This window comes from Ursus americanus, chromosome 34 (genome assembly GCF_024610735.1).
Source record: "Ursus americanus isolate L20-20 chromosome 34, mUrsAme1.1.p, whole genome shotgun sequence".
In the NCBI taxonomy this organism is placed as follows: domain Eukaryota; kingdom Metazoa; phylum Chordata; class Mammalia; order Carnivora; family Ursidae; genus Ursus; species Ursus americanus.
This window is the reverse complement of record NC_142160.1, coordinates 7,726,874-7,743,298: the sequence shown is the minus strand read 5'-3', so window position 1 is coordinate 7,743,298 and position 16,425 is coordinate 7,726,874. Positions and strand designations below refer to the sequence as shown.

The 16,425-nt window shown below is 40.3% G+C and overlaps 1 protein-coding gene across 1 annotated transcript in view; it reads right to left on the bottom strand.

The window, feature by feature from the left end:
- Positions 1–16,425, bottom strand: part of LOC123776427 (histone-arginine methyltransferase CARM1-like) — a 267,557-nt gene that overhangs the window by 16,112 nt on the left and 235,020 nt on the right. The window contains exons 6-7 of the mRNA XM_087858769.1: positions 9,582–9,759; positions 4,581–4,671 (exon numbers count right to left, since the gene is read on the bottom strand). Coding sequence (XP_087714895.1) covers positions 4,581–4,671; positions 9,582–9,759 — 269 coding nt within the window. The remainder of the gene's footprint in view (positions 1–4,580; positions 4,672–9,581; positions 9,760–16,425) is intronic.

The following is a 16,425-nucleotide window of genomic DNA, read 5'->3' as shown; positions in this document are numbered from 1 at the left end:
ATGGGACCATCTGCGTGTCTGGCAGAGGGAATGGTCCAGAGGTGGCAGCTAGCCCGGTATGTTCAAGGAGAGCTGGGGAGACCAGCCAGTGAGGACAGAGAGGTTGAGAAAGGAGTGGGAAGAGACGACATCCCAGGGGATGCTGGGCGGAACCAGATCCTGGAGCGTCTCACCATCCACAGTGAGAACTTCGGCTTTTATGATTTAGAAGCCACTGGAGGTTTTGAGCAGAGGAAGACTATGATCTGAATTACACGTTATCGAGATCATTTTGGCTGCTGTTTAAAAACAGGAAATAAGTTGAAAGGCTTGCAAGACTGTAGTAGAAACAGGGTTTTTTGTTTTGCTTGTTGTGTTTTTGTTCTGCAGGGGTGAGCAGGGTGACGGAGGTCAGCAGCTTGCTTTTGGACATGTTGAATTTAAGATGCCCAAGAGACATCCAAGTACAGTTGTCAACAGCCAGCTGGATGCCTAAAGTCTATGGTTCCAGGGAGAGTTCTAGGCTGGAGTTCTCACTACGGGAGTCGTTGGCATAAAGACAGTATTTACAGCCCAAGAGATGCAGTGAGATCAGTGAAGAGGTGAGTAGAGACAGAAAGGGGAAGACAGTAAAAGCCAACTTGGAATCAATCCAACACTGAAAACTTGGGTCATGAGGAAGAATCAGCAAAGGAGACAATGTCGGGGCCAAGACGGAAGGAGGAAAACCAGGCTTAGGTTCCAGAAGTGAAGTGAGGAGTCCCCGCCAAGTGTCCTTGATGAGAAAGTCAGGTGAGGACTGATCACTGATTATATCTAATGATCTGATTTACTTGGCCTGTTATCCCTCAGTTTCTCAGCTCCTTTCTTTAGTATATACTTAAACTCATCATCATTATTACCATTATTATTACTATTTTTTGCATCCCTCTCTCTCCTCTCAGCCAGCATTTCCACTTCTATGCCTCTTCTAATGGAAATTGCACACGCTTTCGCCACCTGTTCCTTGACCAAAGGCCCATATCCAGTCGCCTAACGCAGAAACCTCTTCACAGAGGGAGGGGAATTACAAGGAGAGTGAAGGCTGTGAATTTTGTTAACTATATATTTTTTAAAACATTTTTTCGTGTTTGTTGACTAAAAATAAAACCGTTCAAATGCACTAGCTATCAAAGACATACAGATTAAAAATAAACTGGCCACCATTTTTTTTTTTTTTTTTTTTACAAATCAAATTGGCATTTAAAAAAACATAGCCCGTATGGGCAAGACTCAGCAGACATTCTCATATAGTACTGGTGGAAGTGTTAATTGGTAAAACTTTTCTACAGGGCAATTTGGCAATATATAAGAATAATTTTTTTTAAAGATCCTTCTTCACACCTTTTGGTCCAGTAATTCTGCTTCTAGCAATTTATTGTAAGGAAATAATCAGAATGCAAACCAAGATTTCTATAAAAGGATGTTCACTTCAGTGTTCTTAAGAATTTAGGATATAGAATTCTATAAAATTCTATATTCTGGCAGAATATAGAAACAATACCTTAGTGTTGTTTCTTATACAAGTTATAGGATTAAGTTAGCAATTAAAATAATTTAACATCTAGCACTGGAGCTTGAGTTGATGAATTATGATATAGTCACAAAAGAAATACTCTGCGGCAAGAGAATATTGAGAAGATATGAGAACATGTCAACAGGGCTGAAATAAAAAAATAAAAATAAAAAATAAAATTTTAAGAAAAGTAAGAAAATGATTTATGGTATTATCTTAATTTTGTAAAAATATTAGAAAAATCAAAGAAATAACAACTAAAATCTTAATAGTAATTATTTGTGTACTTACTTGAGATTACTGGAGCTTTTAGCTATTCAAAAATATTTATTGAGGATCTACTGTGTGACAGGCACTTGGGATGGAGGGTACTTGGGATACATTACTGAAATCTGACAGAATTTGGGCTTTTGCAGTGCTTACATTTTATCAGGAAGGATGGAGACAATAAACAATAATAAATAAAGGAATTATATGTCTTTTAGGAGGTGGTAAGTGCTACAGCAAAAACACAAAGCAGAAAAAGTGGCATCGGGAGTGGTATGGCTACCATTTTAAATAGGATGCCCAGGAGAGCTGGCATTTTGGCAGACTTTATGGAAGTGAAGGAATTAACCACGTGAATATTGGGGGGAAAGTATTCCACATAGGAGGATAAGCAAATGCAAAGGCTCTAAGGTGGTTGGATGTGCCTGAAAATCAGCAAGGAAGTCTATGTGGCTGGATCTGAATGAACACAGTCACAGGAATGAGGAGCCAGACTGGAGAGAATTTACCAGAAGGCTTTGGGAATGATGAGAACAGACAGGTTAAGAAGCTATTGCAATAATTGAGATGAGAGATGACAGTGTTGGGAAGAAGGGAGGACAGCAAATATAATGAGAACTGGACAGATTCTGGGAATAGTTCAAAAGTAGAACCAACAGAATTTCTTGATGGTTTAGATATGGGGAGAAAGAAAGAAGGTTTGGGGCCTAAATGATTGGGAGGACAGCGTTATCATCAACTGAGATGGAAAGACTATGAGTAGCGCAGATTTTGGGAGGATGTGGGGGAGATAAGGAGTTGAGTTTGGATGGTAAGTCTCTGCAAGGGGGGGATGCCCAGGAGGCCGTTGGCTATAAAAATATGGAATTCCCAAGACATGTGTGAGCTAGATAATAATACCTTTGAGAATCATTGCATACAGATGGCATCTGAAGCTAAGGAATGGGTGAGCTCACCCAGATAATAACTGTGGATAAAGAGGAGGTCCAAGACTGTGTCCTGGGGCACTCCAATGTTAGGAGGTGAAGGAGACAAGTAACAACCAAGGTAGGACTGGTTGAGGAAGTGACCAGTGAGCAGAAGAGAAATTAAAAGATTTCAGGGCATTTCAAATGCTGCTCAAATGTGGGTAATGGGTTGAATAGGCTGACAAGGGAGGATGGACCACTGTATTTAGCAATGTGGAGGTCAGCACACTGGTGACCTTGCTAAGAGCCGTCATGGAGGAACATCTTAAGAGAGAAATTGAAGGAAAAAGCTGGAGACTGGGAGGATAGAGAACGCTTTTTGAGGAATTTTGCTGCAAAGGCACTAAGAAAGATGGGTGGTGGCTAACTGGGGAAGTGAGAGATAAAAAAAGGTTATTTTTTCTTTTGAGATTGAATAAATAGCAGTATGTTTGTATGCTGATGGTGAGCCTAGCCAATCCACTTGATCATTAACATTCATTCTCACGGTACTAAGATGGCAGCAGATGGTACAGCTGGGAAGTCACGCAAGAACTGCCAGGACATCGCGCTCCCCCGCGGCCCCATGGGGGACAGTAGTCTGGTCGATTCTGTTACCTGAAATCCCTGCTTCTCCAGCCTCGTCACAGACTCAGGAGGTTTATAGTTAAAATATAAACATTTTGGGTCAGCAAGACCTCATAGAACAATGATCATAATTAAGGTCTCCCCCCGTCACACACCAAGAGGATTTCACTCCCATTAGGAAGCACATGGCTTGGGGGTTTCAAAATTACAGATTGAGCAGAAACCACGAAATGCAAATCTGTGCGAGGAAAGCCTATTTTACAAGAAAAAAAAATCAGAGAGAAAGAAAAAATTTCAGCCCTTTGACCCTACTCTTCAAAGAACTTGTAACCTGGGAAACCAAAGTACTTCCCAGCTGCTGCTTCTTCACCAAGAGACAGGATTACAAAGAGAAAAATTCCAGAAATCAACTGTGGATATCTGCGTGTTGGAAGGCTCTGCATACGTCAGCTGGAACTCAAAGCTTACATTTTAGCATCCCTCCTCACCCATCTGCCAGCGCATGCCTGTCCTCCTACACACCTAACATTCCCACTCGGATGCTATCTGTTCTGTTTCTCCCTCCCATGGGTCCAATATCATTATTCTCCTTCCCTCTTTCTCCTTATAAAAACCAGTGCTCAAAAAAGAATGCCAGACGGAATGTTGGTTTAGAACTGGCAGAGGTTTTGTATTAGTTCTCATTTTACAAATGAAGAAACCAAGTCTTAGAAGGTGAAGTGAACTGTCCAAAAGCCAATAGCCCATTAGTGTGAAAAATCCAAAAAAAAATTTCTGATTGGCTAATTTATATCAAGATGGCTGATTCCCCTGTCCTCTGACCAAGGTCCGTAGACAGAAGCCAGAGCCCTGAGCCCAGGGAATGGATGGTGGAAAGGAGGAAGGGAGGGGCAGTAGTAGGGGGAAGATGCTGTCGTTCCAGCAACAGGCGGTCTTCTGGATGGTTGGTGGCGCATGAGCGGCTCCCTGGTTTGTCCACTCCAGTGGTTCTCAACAGGGGATGATTTTATGCTCCCTTTCCCTGCTGGGGACAGTCGGCAGTGCCTGGTGACGTTTTTGGCTGTCACAAGTAGGGGAAGGCACTACTGGCATATAGTGGGTAGAAGCCAGGGGTGCTGCTAAACATTCTGCAGTGCACCCCACCCCCACCCCCCGCCAATTATAGAAGCGCAAATGGCAAACCCAAACCAAAAACTCTGGCTTACTCTAAAGGAAAAAGAATGGAAGAGAGAAGAGAACATTACCAAAAGTTGGCTCTGGAGTAGTGTTCCATGTAGAGCTGTTCATCAGAAAAGGGGGCCAAGTGGATGTCGCCGAATGTAGGGAACATCATTCCTAATGAGCAAAAGACAACAGACCCAGACGTTGACTAGCGCTGCCTTCTGACTGCAGGGAACACTCACCCGCCACTTGACCAACTCCACTCTTTCGTCCTATTTCAGTTATTACCCAAGAGGCTGAAATATAATTTTGCCTCAAAGCAAGGATAAAAAAAAAAAACATAGGCAGAAGATTGGAGGAGATATAAAGAGGAACCCTAATGCAAGTCACAAAGCTATGTTATGCTAAAAGCTTGTGGAGTCTTACGTGAGGCATTTAATCTGGTGTCTTGTCTTCTCTGCTGCCGGCTTTTCCTTTCTCTATGCCCTGTGCTGGGAATTCTGCCCACTTCCTTCGTTTTAAAGAAATCTTATTTATTGTAAAAACAGCTCTGAAAATCATTTACCTCCCAACATTCCATCACATTATTATTTCCATTCTCAGACTCTGCCCATGTATAATCATGTTGAGTATCTTTTTAAGTGCTGTTAGAAGCTATGCTTCTCTGGGGGTTCACCATCCTCCTTGCTGGGACACCCACTCTTGTGTTTTGTTCCTGACATTTACAGTCACCTCGGGAAAGGAAAGGCAGATTCTTTAGTGGGCAAACACCTAGACTGGCGTGCCTGAAGCCTGGCCTTCCTGAGTGGGCAGACACAGCGATCAACATTATTATTCTTGTCATTTCTAGGGAGACTTTTTTTCATAGTTATTTATGATCCTGCACATAAAAGAAAGACGAACTACTAACCCTATTTCAGAAGTGAGTATCACCTTAGAAACTGGAGATGCTGTCTCAAAAATAATACCTAAAATTTCTTGATTATGTTAACTCTGCCATGAACTTTCCTATGGGTTTTCCATGTATTAATTCATTTAATCCTCAACACACTAGGACGTAGGTTCTATTATTACACCCCACTTTATAAATGAGTAAACTAAGGAGCAGGGAAATTTACGTGACTCAGCCACAGTCATAGAGCTAATAAGTAGAAGGGCAAAATCCAGGGGTGGGGTCTCATTTGTGAGGCCATGGCCCCGTACTTTAACTATGCTCCCTTCAGCCTGTTAAAATAGAACAGATTTTTTAAAGAAGATTTTATTTATTTATTTGAGAGAGAAAGAAAGAGAGAGAGAGAGATCACAAGAGGCAGGGAGGGGTAGAGGGAGAAGCAGACTCTCTGCTGAGACAAGGAGCCTGATGTGGGACTTGATCCCAGGATGCTGAGATCATAACTTGAGCTGAAGGCAGACGCTCAACCAACTGAGCCACCCAGACACCCAGAACAGTTTGCTTTATTTAGGGTATTTTCAGAGGTGAACAGCGAAAAAGCACAACTGTAACATCATTCACACATGTCCACCTAAATCTCAGGCATTGGTGTCAAAACAATAATGACTGTTTAGTGGGTTCTCAATTGTAAGACAGAAGGATATTAAACAATCTTAGAAAAGCAACATGTATCACTAATTGTGTGAACTTGGGAAGTTTCAGAGACGCTCCAAGCATCAAGCCTAACGGGAATTCCAAAGATATAAAATGGAGGGGAGGAAGTCATCAAAGGTGAAAATACAAGAAAAATTCTCAGAGTTGAAGAAGATGAGTCTTCTGATTAAACGTTCTCACTCCATGCCCAACACAAGAATTTTAAAAGCTTCACAGTAAGAAGGCTAGAAATAAAGCAAGATACTGAAAACATCCAGAGGGGAAAACGCTGTCACTCTAAAGGATCAGGAGTCAGAAGGTCATTGGACTGCTCAACAGCAACACTGGAAAGCAGAAACCAAAAAGAGAGGTCTTAAAAATACTGAGGAAAAACTGTGTCCAAGTTCAAATTCTCTACCGTGCAAAATGATTATAGAAGGGGCCAATAAAAAGTAACTTCTCAAGTCCTCTTTCTCCAAAAGCTGTTAGAGAATATGCTTTGCTGAAACGATGGTGAACACCAAGAAAGAAGAAGACAAGAGAATGATGATGGGAAGTCAAGTATGGCGGCGTATGACCGGGCTGGAGAACAACCACGCCACGTGTGGGAGAGGAGGACAGAGCATCCACAGGACGAAGGCTCCCATGGACTAAATATTGATAGGATCTGTCAGACCTCTCAGAGCATGGAATTAATTAGTCATGACTATGTGAAAACCAAGCTAATGAAAAATAATTCTGAGAAAAACAGTAGGTTGCATGAGAAAATCCAAGACGCTATGCACCCACTATACCAGCTGACTCGGCACCAAACAAGACGGACATTATCCTAATAACCTAAACAGGATTACTGATTTAACCAAATGATGGTCCCTGTCCATATTTCTTTATATTAAATTGGGTCCCAAAAGCTCTGTGAAGTAACTGATTTTTGTACGTCTGCAGCACCATCATCTGACGGCAAAACCTGACCTGAACGGACATGAGTTTATTTACAGTCTTTATTTATCCCACTTGGTATCCATATTCATACGGTCTGTGGCAGAAATGTAATGTGTTTGAGTACGGAGTGCTGCCTGAGATGCCGCTGCAGGCATTAAGTCGTCCACGGTACAGGACTGTACTCCCTTTCCAAAGTCTTCCAGAATCTGGATTCGGAAACCCATCTGGCTGAGGGTTTGGAAAAGGGATTGAAGACCTGCATAAATATATTGAGAAAACGGGGGCGGGGAGTGAGGGTGCCTCCAGCAGGGAAGAAAATGCTACGTAGGAGAGCAAATTTCTCAACCAGAGAGAGATGAAAATAGTAGTATGATAATTTTGTATCGAAATATGTAGGTAAGTAATGGAGGAAGTCCCGAACGGAGCGCAAAGGGAAAGGCTTCAGGGAGCAGTCTCAGGACAGGAAGAGGCATGACAGGGGGTTACTATTTTTCATTAGAAGTCTTTTTATCATTATTTGATGTTGTAAATTACACCTTATTTTGATGAACAATAAAAATAATTAGAAAAAATAGGGTGCCTGGGTGGCTCAGTTGGTTGGGTGTCTGCCTTCAGCTCAGGTCATGATCCCAGGGGTCCTGGGATTGAGTCCTGCATTAGGTTCCCTGCTCAGCGGGGAGCCTGCTTCTCTCTTCTACCTGCTGCTCCCCCTGCTTGTGCTCATGTGCTCTCTCTCTCTCTGACAAATAAATAAATAAAGTCTTAAAAAAATAATTAGAAAAAAATCAAGCCTCCTGCCCTCAGGAACACACAGGTTAAAAAGAAGATAAATCAGTATTCATTTCCCCTTGTCTAGTTAAAGATACACAGCCCGGTAAAAGTTTCATATCTATGTCAAATATCGGGGGGGGGGAGGGAAGGAGTGCCAGAAATTGAGTCTAAATATTCAGCTCAGAGGGGCTCCATAGATGCACATGAATTAACCATGTTCAGAAACTCACCAATGGCCAAGTACCTAGCCATTTGAAAAAAAGAAATCCAGACAAAAATATAAAAATTCTTTCTGAGGGGCACTAAGTAGGAAATCTGAGCAGTCTTTTCCTTTATGGTCACTCCCACAGTTCAATTTCATCACATAAACCCAAGGCTTCCAGGACCATCCTAGGCTGTTCTACCACAGGCATGCTAATGAAGTTTGTGACATTAGGTACACTTTGCCTGTTTATTTATTTATTTTTGCATGAGTTTCTTTTTAAGTGCCGATCTCTGAATCCCTATATTTTGAAGCACGCAGGAAATTACAGACGCACCTCAAGCTTTGCTTACATGCACACACCGGTGAGCGTACACCGCATAACGTGCTAAGTCAGAGCTGCATGGTGGTCACCATTTTGTCTTCACTGGCTATCAAGGCAGGGAGCCACGTCACTAGGAAGGTGCCACAATTCTAACGGGAGCTGCCACTTTTAAAACTGGCCAGTTACTTTCTATGCTTCGGTTGAAAAAACATTCTGTGAAAATGTGTCCACTCTCTCTAGTAAAGGGTGGAAAGGTAGTGTGTGTTCAGGAGTCCTGAGTGTGGGCTTCAGGGTCAGACAGACCTGGGTTCGAATTCCTGCTCTGTCATTTACCAGAAGTGTGTCCTTGCTGAGTTGCTTTCTCCCCCTCTGCCTCAATTTTCTCTTCATAAATCGGGGATGGGAATGGTGCCTCCCAGGAAGCCAGGTCTCAATCCTGGTACTGTTGACATTTGGGGCTAGATAACTTTTTGATGGGATGGAGGTCTGTTCTGTACCCCAAAGGATGTTGAGCAGCTCACCTGGCTTCTCCCACTGGATGACAATATCACCCCTCCCCCACTCTGACAACCCAAAATGTCTCCAGACACTGCCAAACGTCCCCTGTGGAAGGAGTGTAGAATCACCCAGAACCTTAGGACTGACCTTTCAAATACATGAAAAACCTCCATCACTCACCCTTGGGAAGGTTTTCATAAGTTAGTGTATGCAGACTGATTAGCACATGTAGACACCTGATAAGCACAAAAAGAATACTGGATTTTATATTATTATCTCAGTTATACGTACTGATCATAGGAAAAGGGAGACACGGTAGGAGAAGAATATGTCAGAAAGAACAAACAGATCTCAGAGAGTTTCTCACATTATAGAAAGCCAACACTTAAAGGGGCTTTAGCAATTATTTTTTTAGAGATTATTTTTAAAATACGGGTGAGGAAACCAAAGTCAAAAGGTCAAGTGGTAGCTGAAGTTCATTGAGGAAGAAAGTGATAGAAACAGGACAGAAACACATAGCTCTGAACTGGTCCTCTGTACCATATTTAATACCATGCAGCACGCTACCTACCACCGATGGTGTTATGGCTGGAGACTCGCTCATCTCTTGTGGAAGATTAAGATGAGAAAAAAAAAAAAAACTGGTGTAACAGAAATGCCCTCTCCTCCTTTCTGTCCAACATTAAATATGGGGCAAAGAGGATGCCAACCTCTTATGGCAAAGTCAGCTTCTCTTCTGAACCAGGAATTGGCCAACTCACCGTTTGCTTTCAGCCATTTTTTGGAATGAAGGTAACTCTCCAGCATCCTCTCATTAAACAGCATGTATCCCATCGGTTCGGAAATGATCACATCCACAGCCTCAGGAAGAGAGATGTCTTCAATTTTCCCTGGTACAACAATGATCTTGTCGGAAAGGTGGTTATTTTTCACCAGCAACTGAGAAAGATAAAACAGGGGACCAGGACTGTTATACAGACTCTAACCAAAAAAAAAAAAAAAGTTTTACAGATTAAGGGTTGACCTAGTGATAGGGATGAGAGGGAACTGACATATCTGTGTCTATAAATTGCTTTAAAAAATAAACTGATTCTTCTTATTGTACACATACTTCATGTTTACTATAGATAACTTCGAAGATACACATCTGAAAGAAATAAAAACACCTGTAACTGTAGCACATATGAGTAATAACTATCAATACTTGGGTGTACACCCCTCCAGACGCTCTAGGCAAACACATGTGTGCACGTGCAGTGGCTGAGCAGGTATTGTCTGTGCGTGTGTGTGTACGTGTATATGCGCATGTACTTTGGGGGGAATTTTTTTTTTTAAAGATTTTATTTATTTATTTGACAGAGAGAGAGACAGCCAGCGAGAGAGGGAACACAAGCAGGGGGAGTGGAAGAGGAAGAAGCAGGCTCATAGCGGAGGAGCCTGATGTGGGGCTCGATCCCATAACGCCGGGATCACGCCCTGAGCCGAAGGCAGACGCTTAACCGCTGTGCCACCCAGGCGCCCCGGGGGGAATTGTTTTTTAATTAACGGTTTCAGTTTATTTCCCATCATTCTACCTGGAATGAAGACGCCAAAAAGCACTGTACAATAATCTTGCACAAATTAATGATCCTGACCCTCATTAAATTATCCTTTGGTCTTTTGATTCCAAAAATAAATAATAGCATGTTCATTAACCTTTCTTTAGAAGCATATTTTACAGTTATGTACTCATTTTTCTTTGGTGTCCTCTGCATTCTATTTAATAACTTTGAATTCCCTTAAACCTGGGACCTTGAAGAGATATGTATTTATTATATTTCTAATATATTTCTTCTTAATGCCAAATATGACAAAGAAATTGCATTATTACATTTATGTCTTTCTACTGCCTGAAAAATATATTTCCTAATAAACACCCTGAATGCCCCAGCATACATATATATACAGCACACTCCTGTTCAAGTTGTGGCTCCCTGAGACTCTTAGAGCTTTGCTCATTGTATTTATACGCAGAGACCTTCCATTTTGCATTTTCGTAACTTGATCTCTTTCTTCATCATAAATGCAGCACACCAGGCATTTGTCATGAGTCAGTTGTGTCTTTTCCATTTCTGATCACTGCTTCACAGAGCTACAGCACCTTTCACCGTGAGCCCTCCTGCTAGGGTGCAGCTCACCAACACATGCCCAGAAGCTTATTAAGTGTCTTTTCTATTTATACTTTTATTTTATTTTATTTTATTTTATTTTATTTTATTTTATTTTATTTTATTTTTTTTTAAAGATTTTATTTATTTATTCGACAGAGATAGAGACAGCCAGCGAGAGAGGGAACACAAGCAGGGGGAGTGGGAGAGGAAGAAGCAGGCTCATAGCGGAAGAGCCTGATGTGGGGCTCGATCCCATAACACCAGGATCACGCCCTGAGCCGAAGGCAGACGCTTAACCGCTGTGCCACCCAGGCGCCCCTATTTATACTTTTAAAAAAGAAATAAATTAATCTCCGATCTAAGGAAAAACAACGAAGAATAGTGTTTGAACATGTCATCCACTGTCAACCTTGACCCATGCCCAAGGATTCTCGGAATTCCCGTTCTCTCATCTTTCCACACATGGAAGCCTAGTTCATGGGGCTCGTGAGGTTCTCCCCTGTGGAGACAAAGCCTAAAGGTTAGAGCTGGTGGCATCCTGCTCTTCTGGGCACATTCTCTTCTCAGGAGGATCCATTCCTGTGCACAGCTCTCCTGGGGCTCCAGTGTGGACGAGCGCCCAACCACACGCTTAGGTTCTCTGTCTCACCTGAGCTCCATCATCACTGGACGTTTCCACCAACATGCGTTGTCATCTCAGTATCAACAAGTAAAGAGCCCGCCTCAGCCTCTTCTGGAAAACTAACCATTCCTCTAGGCTTTCTTAAGATTTCTATATCATCTTGTATTTCCTTGATTCTGTTTTGGTCATGAATACAATAATCCTCAATATCCTGGGGGCAAAAGTTACTTCCCATAGACAATTAGTAACTGTGTTTTCTTATTTCTACGTTCCAGATACGTCTCATTTCCACTTTTTCCTTTCTGCCTGCATCAACTTGTCCAGTTCTTAATAGCTTCAAATATGGAATTTAAAAATAGCACTTATATAATAAAAAGAACAATAGTAGCTCCTACTTCATAGGCCTGCTTGAGGATAAAACAAGATAAAGCATAGCAAGGGCTATGTAAGTGTTAAAATTATTATTATTGTCTATTATTTTTATTAAGTAATACCTTTCACAAAAAAGAGAAATGCAGATGAGCAAAAACATGAAAATAAAGATCATTTGTATTGCCCTGTCCAGGTGCAGGCAAAGTATATTCCTTAGCAGACATGTGAGTATATCTATGTTTATAAAAATGTGTAATATTTTGTTTGGTAGCTTGAGATATTTGAGCTGGAGTTCAGGCCACAGCAGATCCTGACTAGTTCCCATGGGGACAAAGAGCATCGATATCTCATTCCTGGCATACCTCTTAGGAAGTTCAGTACTAAATATCATTCCATAAAGTTTTTTACCAAAAAATTTCTACCAGCTATATAGTATTTCATAGAATACCTTGATGCATTTAATCAACGCCATGTTATTGGACATTCAGGTTATATTAAATTTTTCCTTACGACAATAGCGCATTGACAAATAATACAGTTAAATATGGAAGCATACTTCCCATTGCTTCCTTCAAATTTAATGAGTATGGAAATTTTAAAGGTTTCTGATACACACTGCTCCATTGCCTGTCACAAAGGGATTCCACTTCTCTATTTTAAGCCCTCTCTAAATTCTGCTTGTGGGGTATGAGACTGTCCACATATCAGTATATAAAACTGTCTCATCCACTTGGACCAGAATGCTGGAAGGGGAGCTTCTCTAAGTTTTGCTGCAGGGACCAATAAGAAAGGATATCCAAGTGAGCATGATATTACTCTATATGGGGAATTTACAGAAAATAATCCTAGGCTACTGAACCCTCAGGAACATCAGAGATATAACAAGACTTTGGAGAGGGGATTGTATGAGATATCAGAAGGGCAATTTGGGATTCACAAGAAAGAATTTTGAGCTTCATTATTTTCACTGACAAAGAAGGAAATACCACGTTTATGGAAGTGAGCAAATAGGCCTGGCTGTAAGTTACTGCATCACGTGACTTCATTTACTGTGGGCCGGATTCAAAGAACATTAGATCAGGAATCTGAAGATAGGAATTCTAGTTCTGCCTTTACCACCAAAGAGCTGTGTGACCTCGGGCAAGTCACTTAAACCCTATAAATTTTGGTTTCCCTCCTTGCAAAATTAAAGTTTAAAACTGGAGTTGTTCTCAGGCTCCTTTGAGTGCTAATATTTTATGATTGGAAGAAAGCCAAATTTCCCCCCAAATATATTCCTGGAGCCCACAAACATAAGAGCTTCATAATCATTTTGGAACTTCTCTAGAACATATATCCCTCTTACAAATTCAGAATCCATTAGCATATTAATTGCTTTGAAGCATTTTACAGAAAAGAAAACTGTTTGGCTTGGTTAAATCAAAGACACGCGAGCTATTTGGTTACTTTGCGGTTCTTTTTCTCACTGAACATTTATCTCCTGCGGAACAATCTTTGGGAAACAAGGAAAGGAGTTTATTTGATAATCCTAAGTTTGAATACAACTCTTTGACAAAGATGTCTGAAAACAGGACATATATTCAACCAATATTAGCTCTAAGCCATGAGAAGAGCTAATTCTGGATATCAGACCCACTCTATTCTCTGAGTCAATGCTGCTGCCTTCCTTCACTTTTGCTTTACAACATTCTCAGTACAGAAATTTTGTGCTAGCCTGTCACTTCATACCCATTCTTCCAAAACTGAAATTCAGTAGGACTATCCTTTCCAGGAAAGAAATGAGCCTCAATACATCCCTCCATGTACTGAAAAAGGCCGCTAGCCCAGAGGAAGGCTCCATCATCCACCATGTTCACTGCTGTATAGAGTTTTCCTGTGTGACCTGGTCCTTCTCTAAGAGTTCAGGAAAAAGGGAGGCTCCACTAAAGGCTATTCTCCCCCGGACACCATCAAGGTACAACTCAACCCACATCACATCCTTGTTTTGCTCCTATTTCCTTGTAATTGCACTGGGTTTAAAAAACCTGCCCACGTTTCTGTCACTTGCATTAGTTGCTTAAGCTGTGTGCACACATGCACGTGCGTGTGCGTGCATACACGTGCACACATGCACTCATATGCATGCACGTGTATGCACGCACTTTAGGTGGTGGCAGCAGAATTTATCCTTTTATATCACTGTAACTTCCAAGGTAGATCAGGGTAATAATTTCACTTGGTATGCTGCCATTCTTGTCTCACTTAGGAGGTTTTTCATTGAGTTACATGTGTTAAATATGTGTTGTTTGCCTGTTCAGTATGGAAGCTTAATTAGGCTTAGAAGCTACACTACACAAGAGTATTTAATTATATTCTGTCTCAAAGAGGAGGAAGGAGCCAGTGTTCTGGAGGTGAAAGACTTGGGTGCTAGTGTTGGATTCTCCACCTAGTAGCTGTATGACTGTGGCCAAGACACATAAGTTCTTGTAAGTCCTTTTATTCATCTAGAAAATGAGCATAATAATAGCACCAATCCCCTCAATGTCATTTCAAGGATCAAATCAAATGAGAAAGTATAGAGAAATTTATCAATCAAAGAGAATATAGATGAAATTAAACAAGAGTTTGAAGACAAGATGATAAGGCAATAGAAATGAGATTAAATGAGAGATTTTGGCACAAAGAAACAAATCAAGAAGTAGAGCAACACAATTATGGAATAATACATAATATGCAGGAAGAAAATATACGGCATTCAAATTATTTGTAACCATTTGAAATCAATAAAGCTGAAGAAGTGTTCATTCTGTAACTCAAAAATATCACCACCTAGAAATACACACTCTAGAGGAATATTTGAACACATATACAAGATAAGCTATACTAAATTTTTAATAATAATATTGGTAATGATAAGATAAAAATTTACTATAAGCCAGAAGTAACTACTGACAGGGAAGTGAATGAATAAATAGTGGCATGCCCAAACTAGGAATAGTATTAAACAGTGAGAAAGAACCAGAGGTCCATGTGTTAACATAAATTAATTTCACAAACAAAGTTTTAGGGGGAAAAAAGCAGGCTGCTGAAGAATATTATAGCATGATTTCTTTTATTAAAAAAGGTCAAATATATTCAAAAGTAAACTATATTGATTAGGATATACTAAATTATATTTTTAAACTTTTCTATGCTAAACACAGAACTTTAAATATTGGTAACTTTTGAGAGTGAAGGGAAGGCATGGAACTGGGGAAAGGGAAATAGGAATTTTAGATTGGTCTAGTTCTTCCACTGGGTTGCAGGAATGTATGTGCTCATTTGGTTAGTATTCTTCATACCTTACACTTACATTCACCTCTTCTTTTGTATGCGTGAAATATTTCGTAAGAGTAAGTTTAAGGTTAAGGTAATAACAGAGAAGTTTGAGATAATCATAATGCATGCAGATTAAGTAGGGCAAACTGATTTCTGCAATCAGAAAGAAACGAACAGACATGGAAGACAGATCAAAACAAAGCATCAATAAAGGAAATTATGTCTCAGAAATATAGGAAAATAGAATGCAAAAGAAAAATCGCTGAAAAATAGATGAAAATCCCCCTGAAATAAAAACCAGTCTGTCAACAGGAAAAATACACAGTAGTGACTGGAAAATTTTATACAGTAATAGTCACATGGAAATACATTCTGCTTAAGATCTTGGATTTCAAGAAAAAAGAATGAATTCCTTGAGCACTTAAGCAGAAAAATAAATCACTTTAAAAGTGAAAGAAAGTCAGGCTGCCATTAGACTCCTCTCTAGTCACATGCATTTTTAAGAATTTTTTACAAAATTTAGAAGAAAAAAATATGACCAAAAGAAGATTAAATCTAGAGAAAATGCTATTCACATTTCCAACATGAAAGAACTCAGGGCATAGCACACATAAGCTCTTCTTCAAAAAATGATTTGTCAGAAAGAAAAAAAAAATTCACATAATTGAGAGAGGAATTAAATAAAGAATTCAGTCATAAGAAGCTATAATAAGAAGACACATGGTTAAAAATGGATCCATTTAATTATGGAACAAATACTAAAAAATTACATGAATTTTAGTTATATTTCAGTGAGAATCACATCACACCTTGACAGTATAAAAACAATATGTAACTAACAAAAGAGAAAGGAAGAATATGAGGGTGTTGATGACTTCATTTTTTTGCATTTTTTCACAAGAAATAAATCTTTATCATGAGGTTAAAAAAACAACTATTCTAATTTCCTTTTTTAAGATTTTATTTATTTATTTGACAGAGAGAGAATGAGAGAGAGAGAGAGCATGAGAGGGGGGAGGGTCAGAAAGAGAAGGAGACTCCCCACTGAGCAGGGAGCCCCGATGAGGGACTCGATCCCAGGACTCCAGGATCATGACCTGAGCTGAAGGCAGTAGCCCAACCAACTGAGCCACCCAGGCATCCCAAGAACTATTCTAATTTATT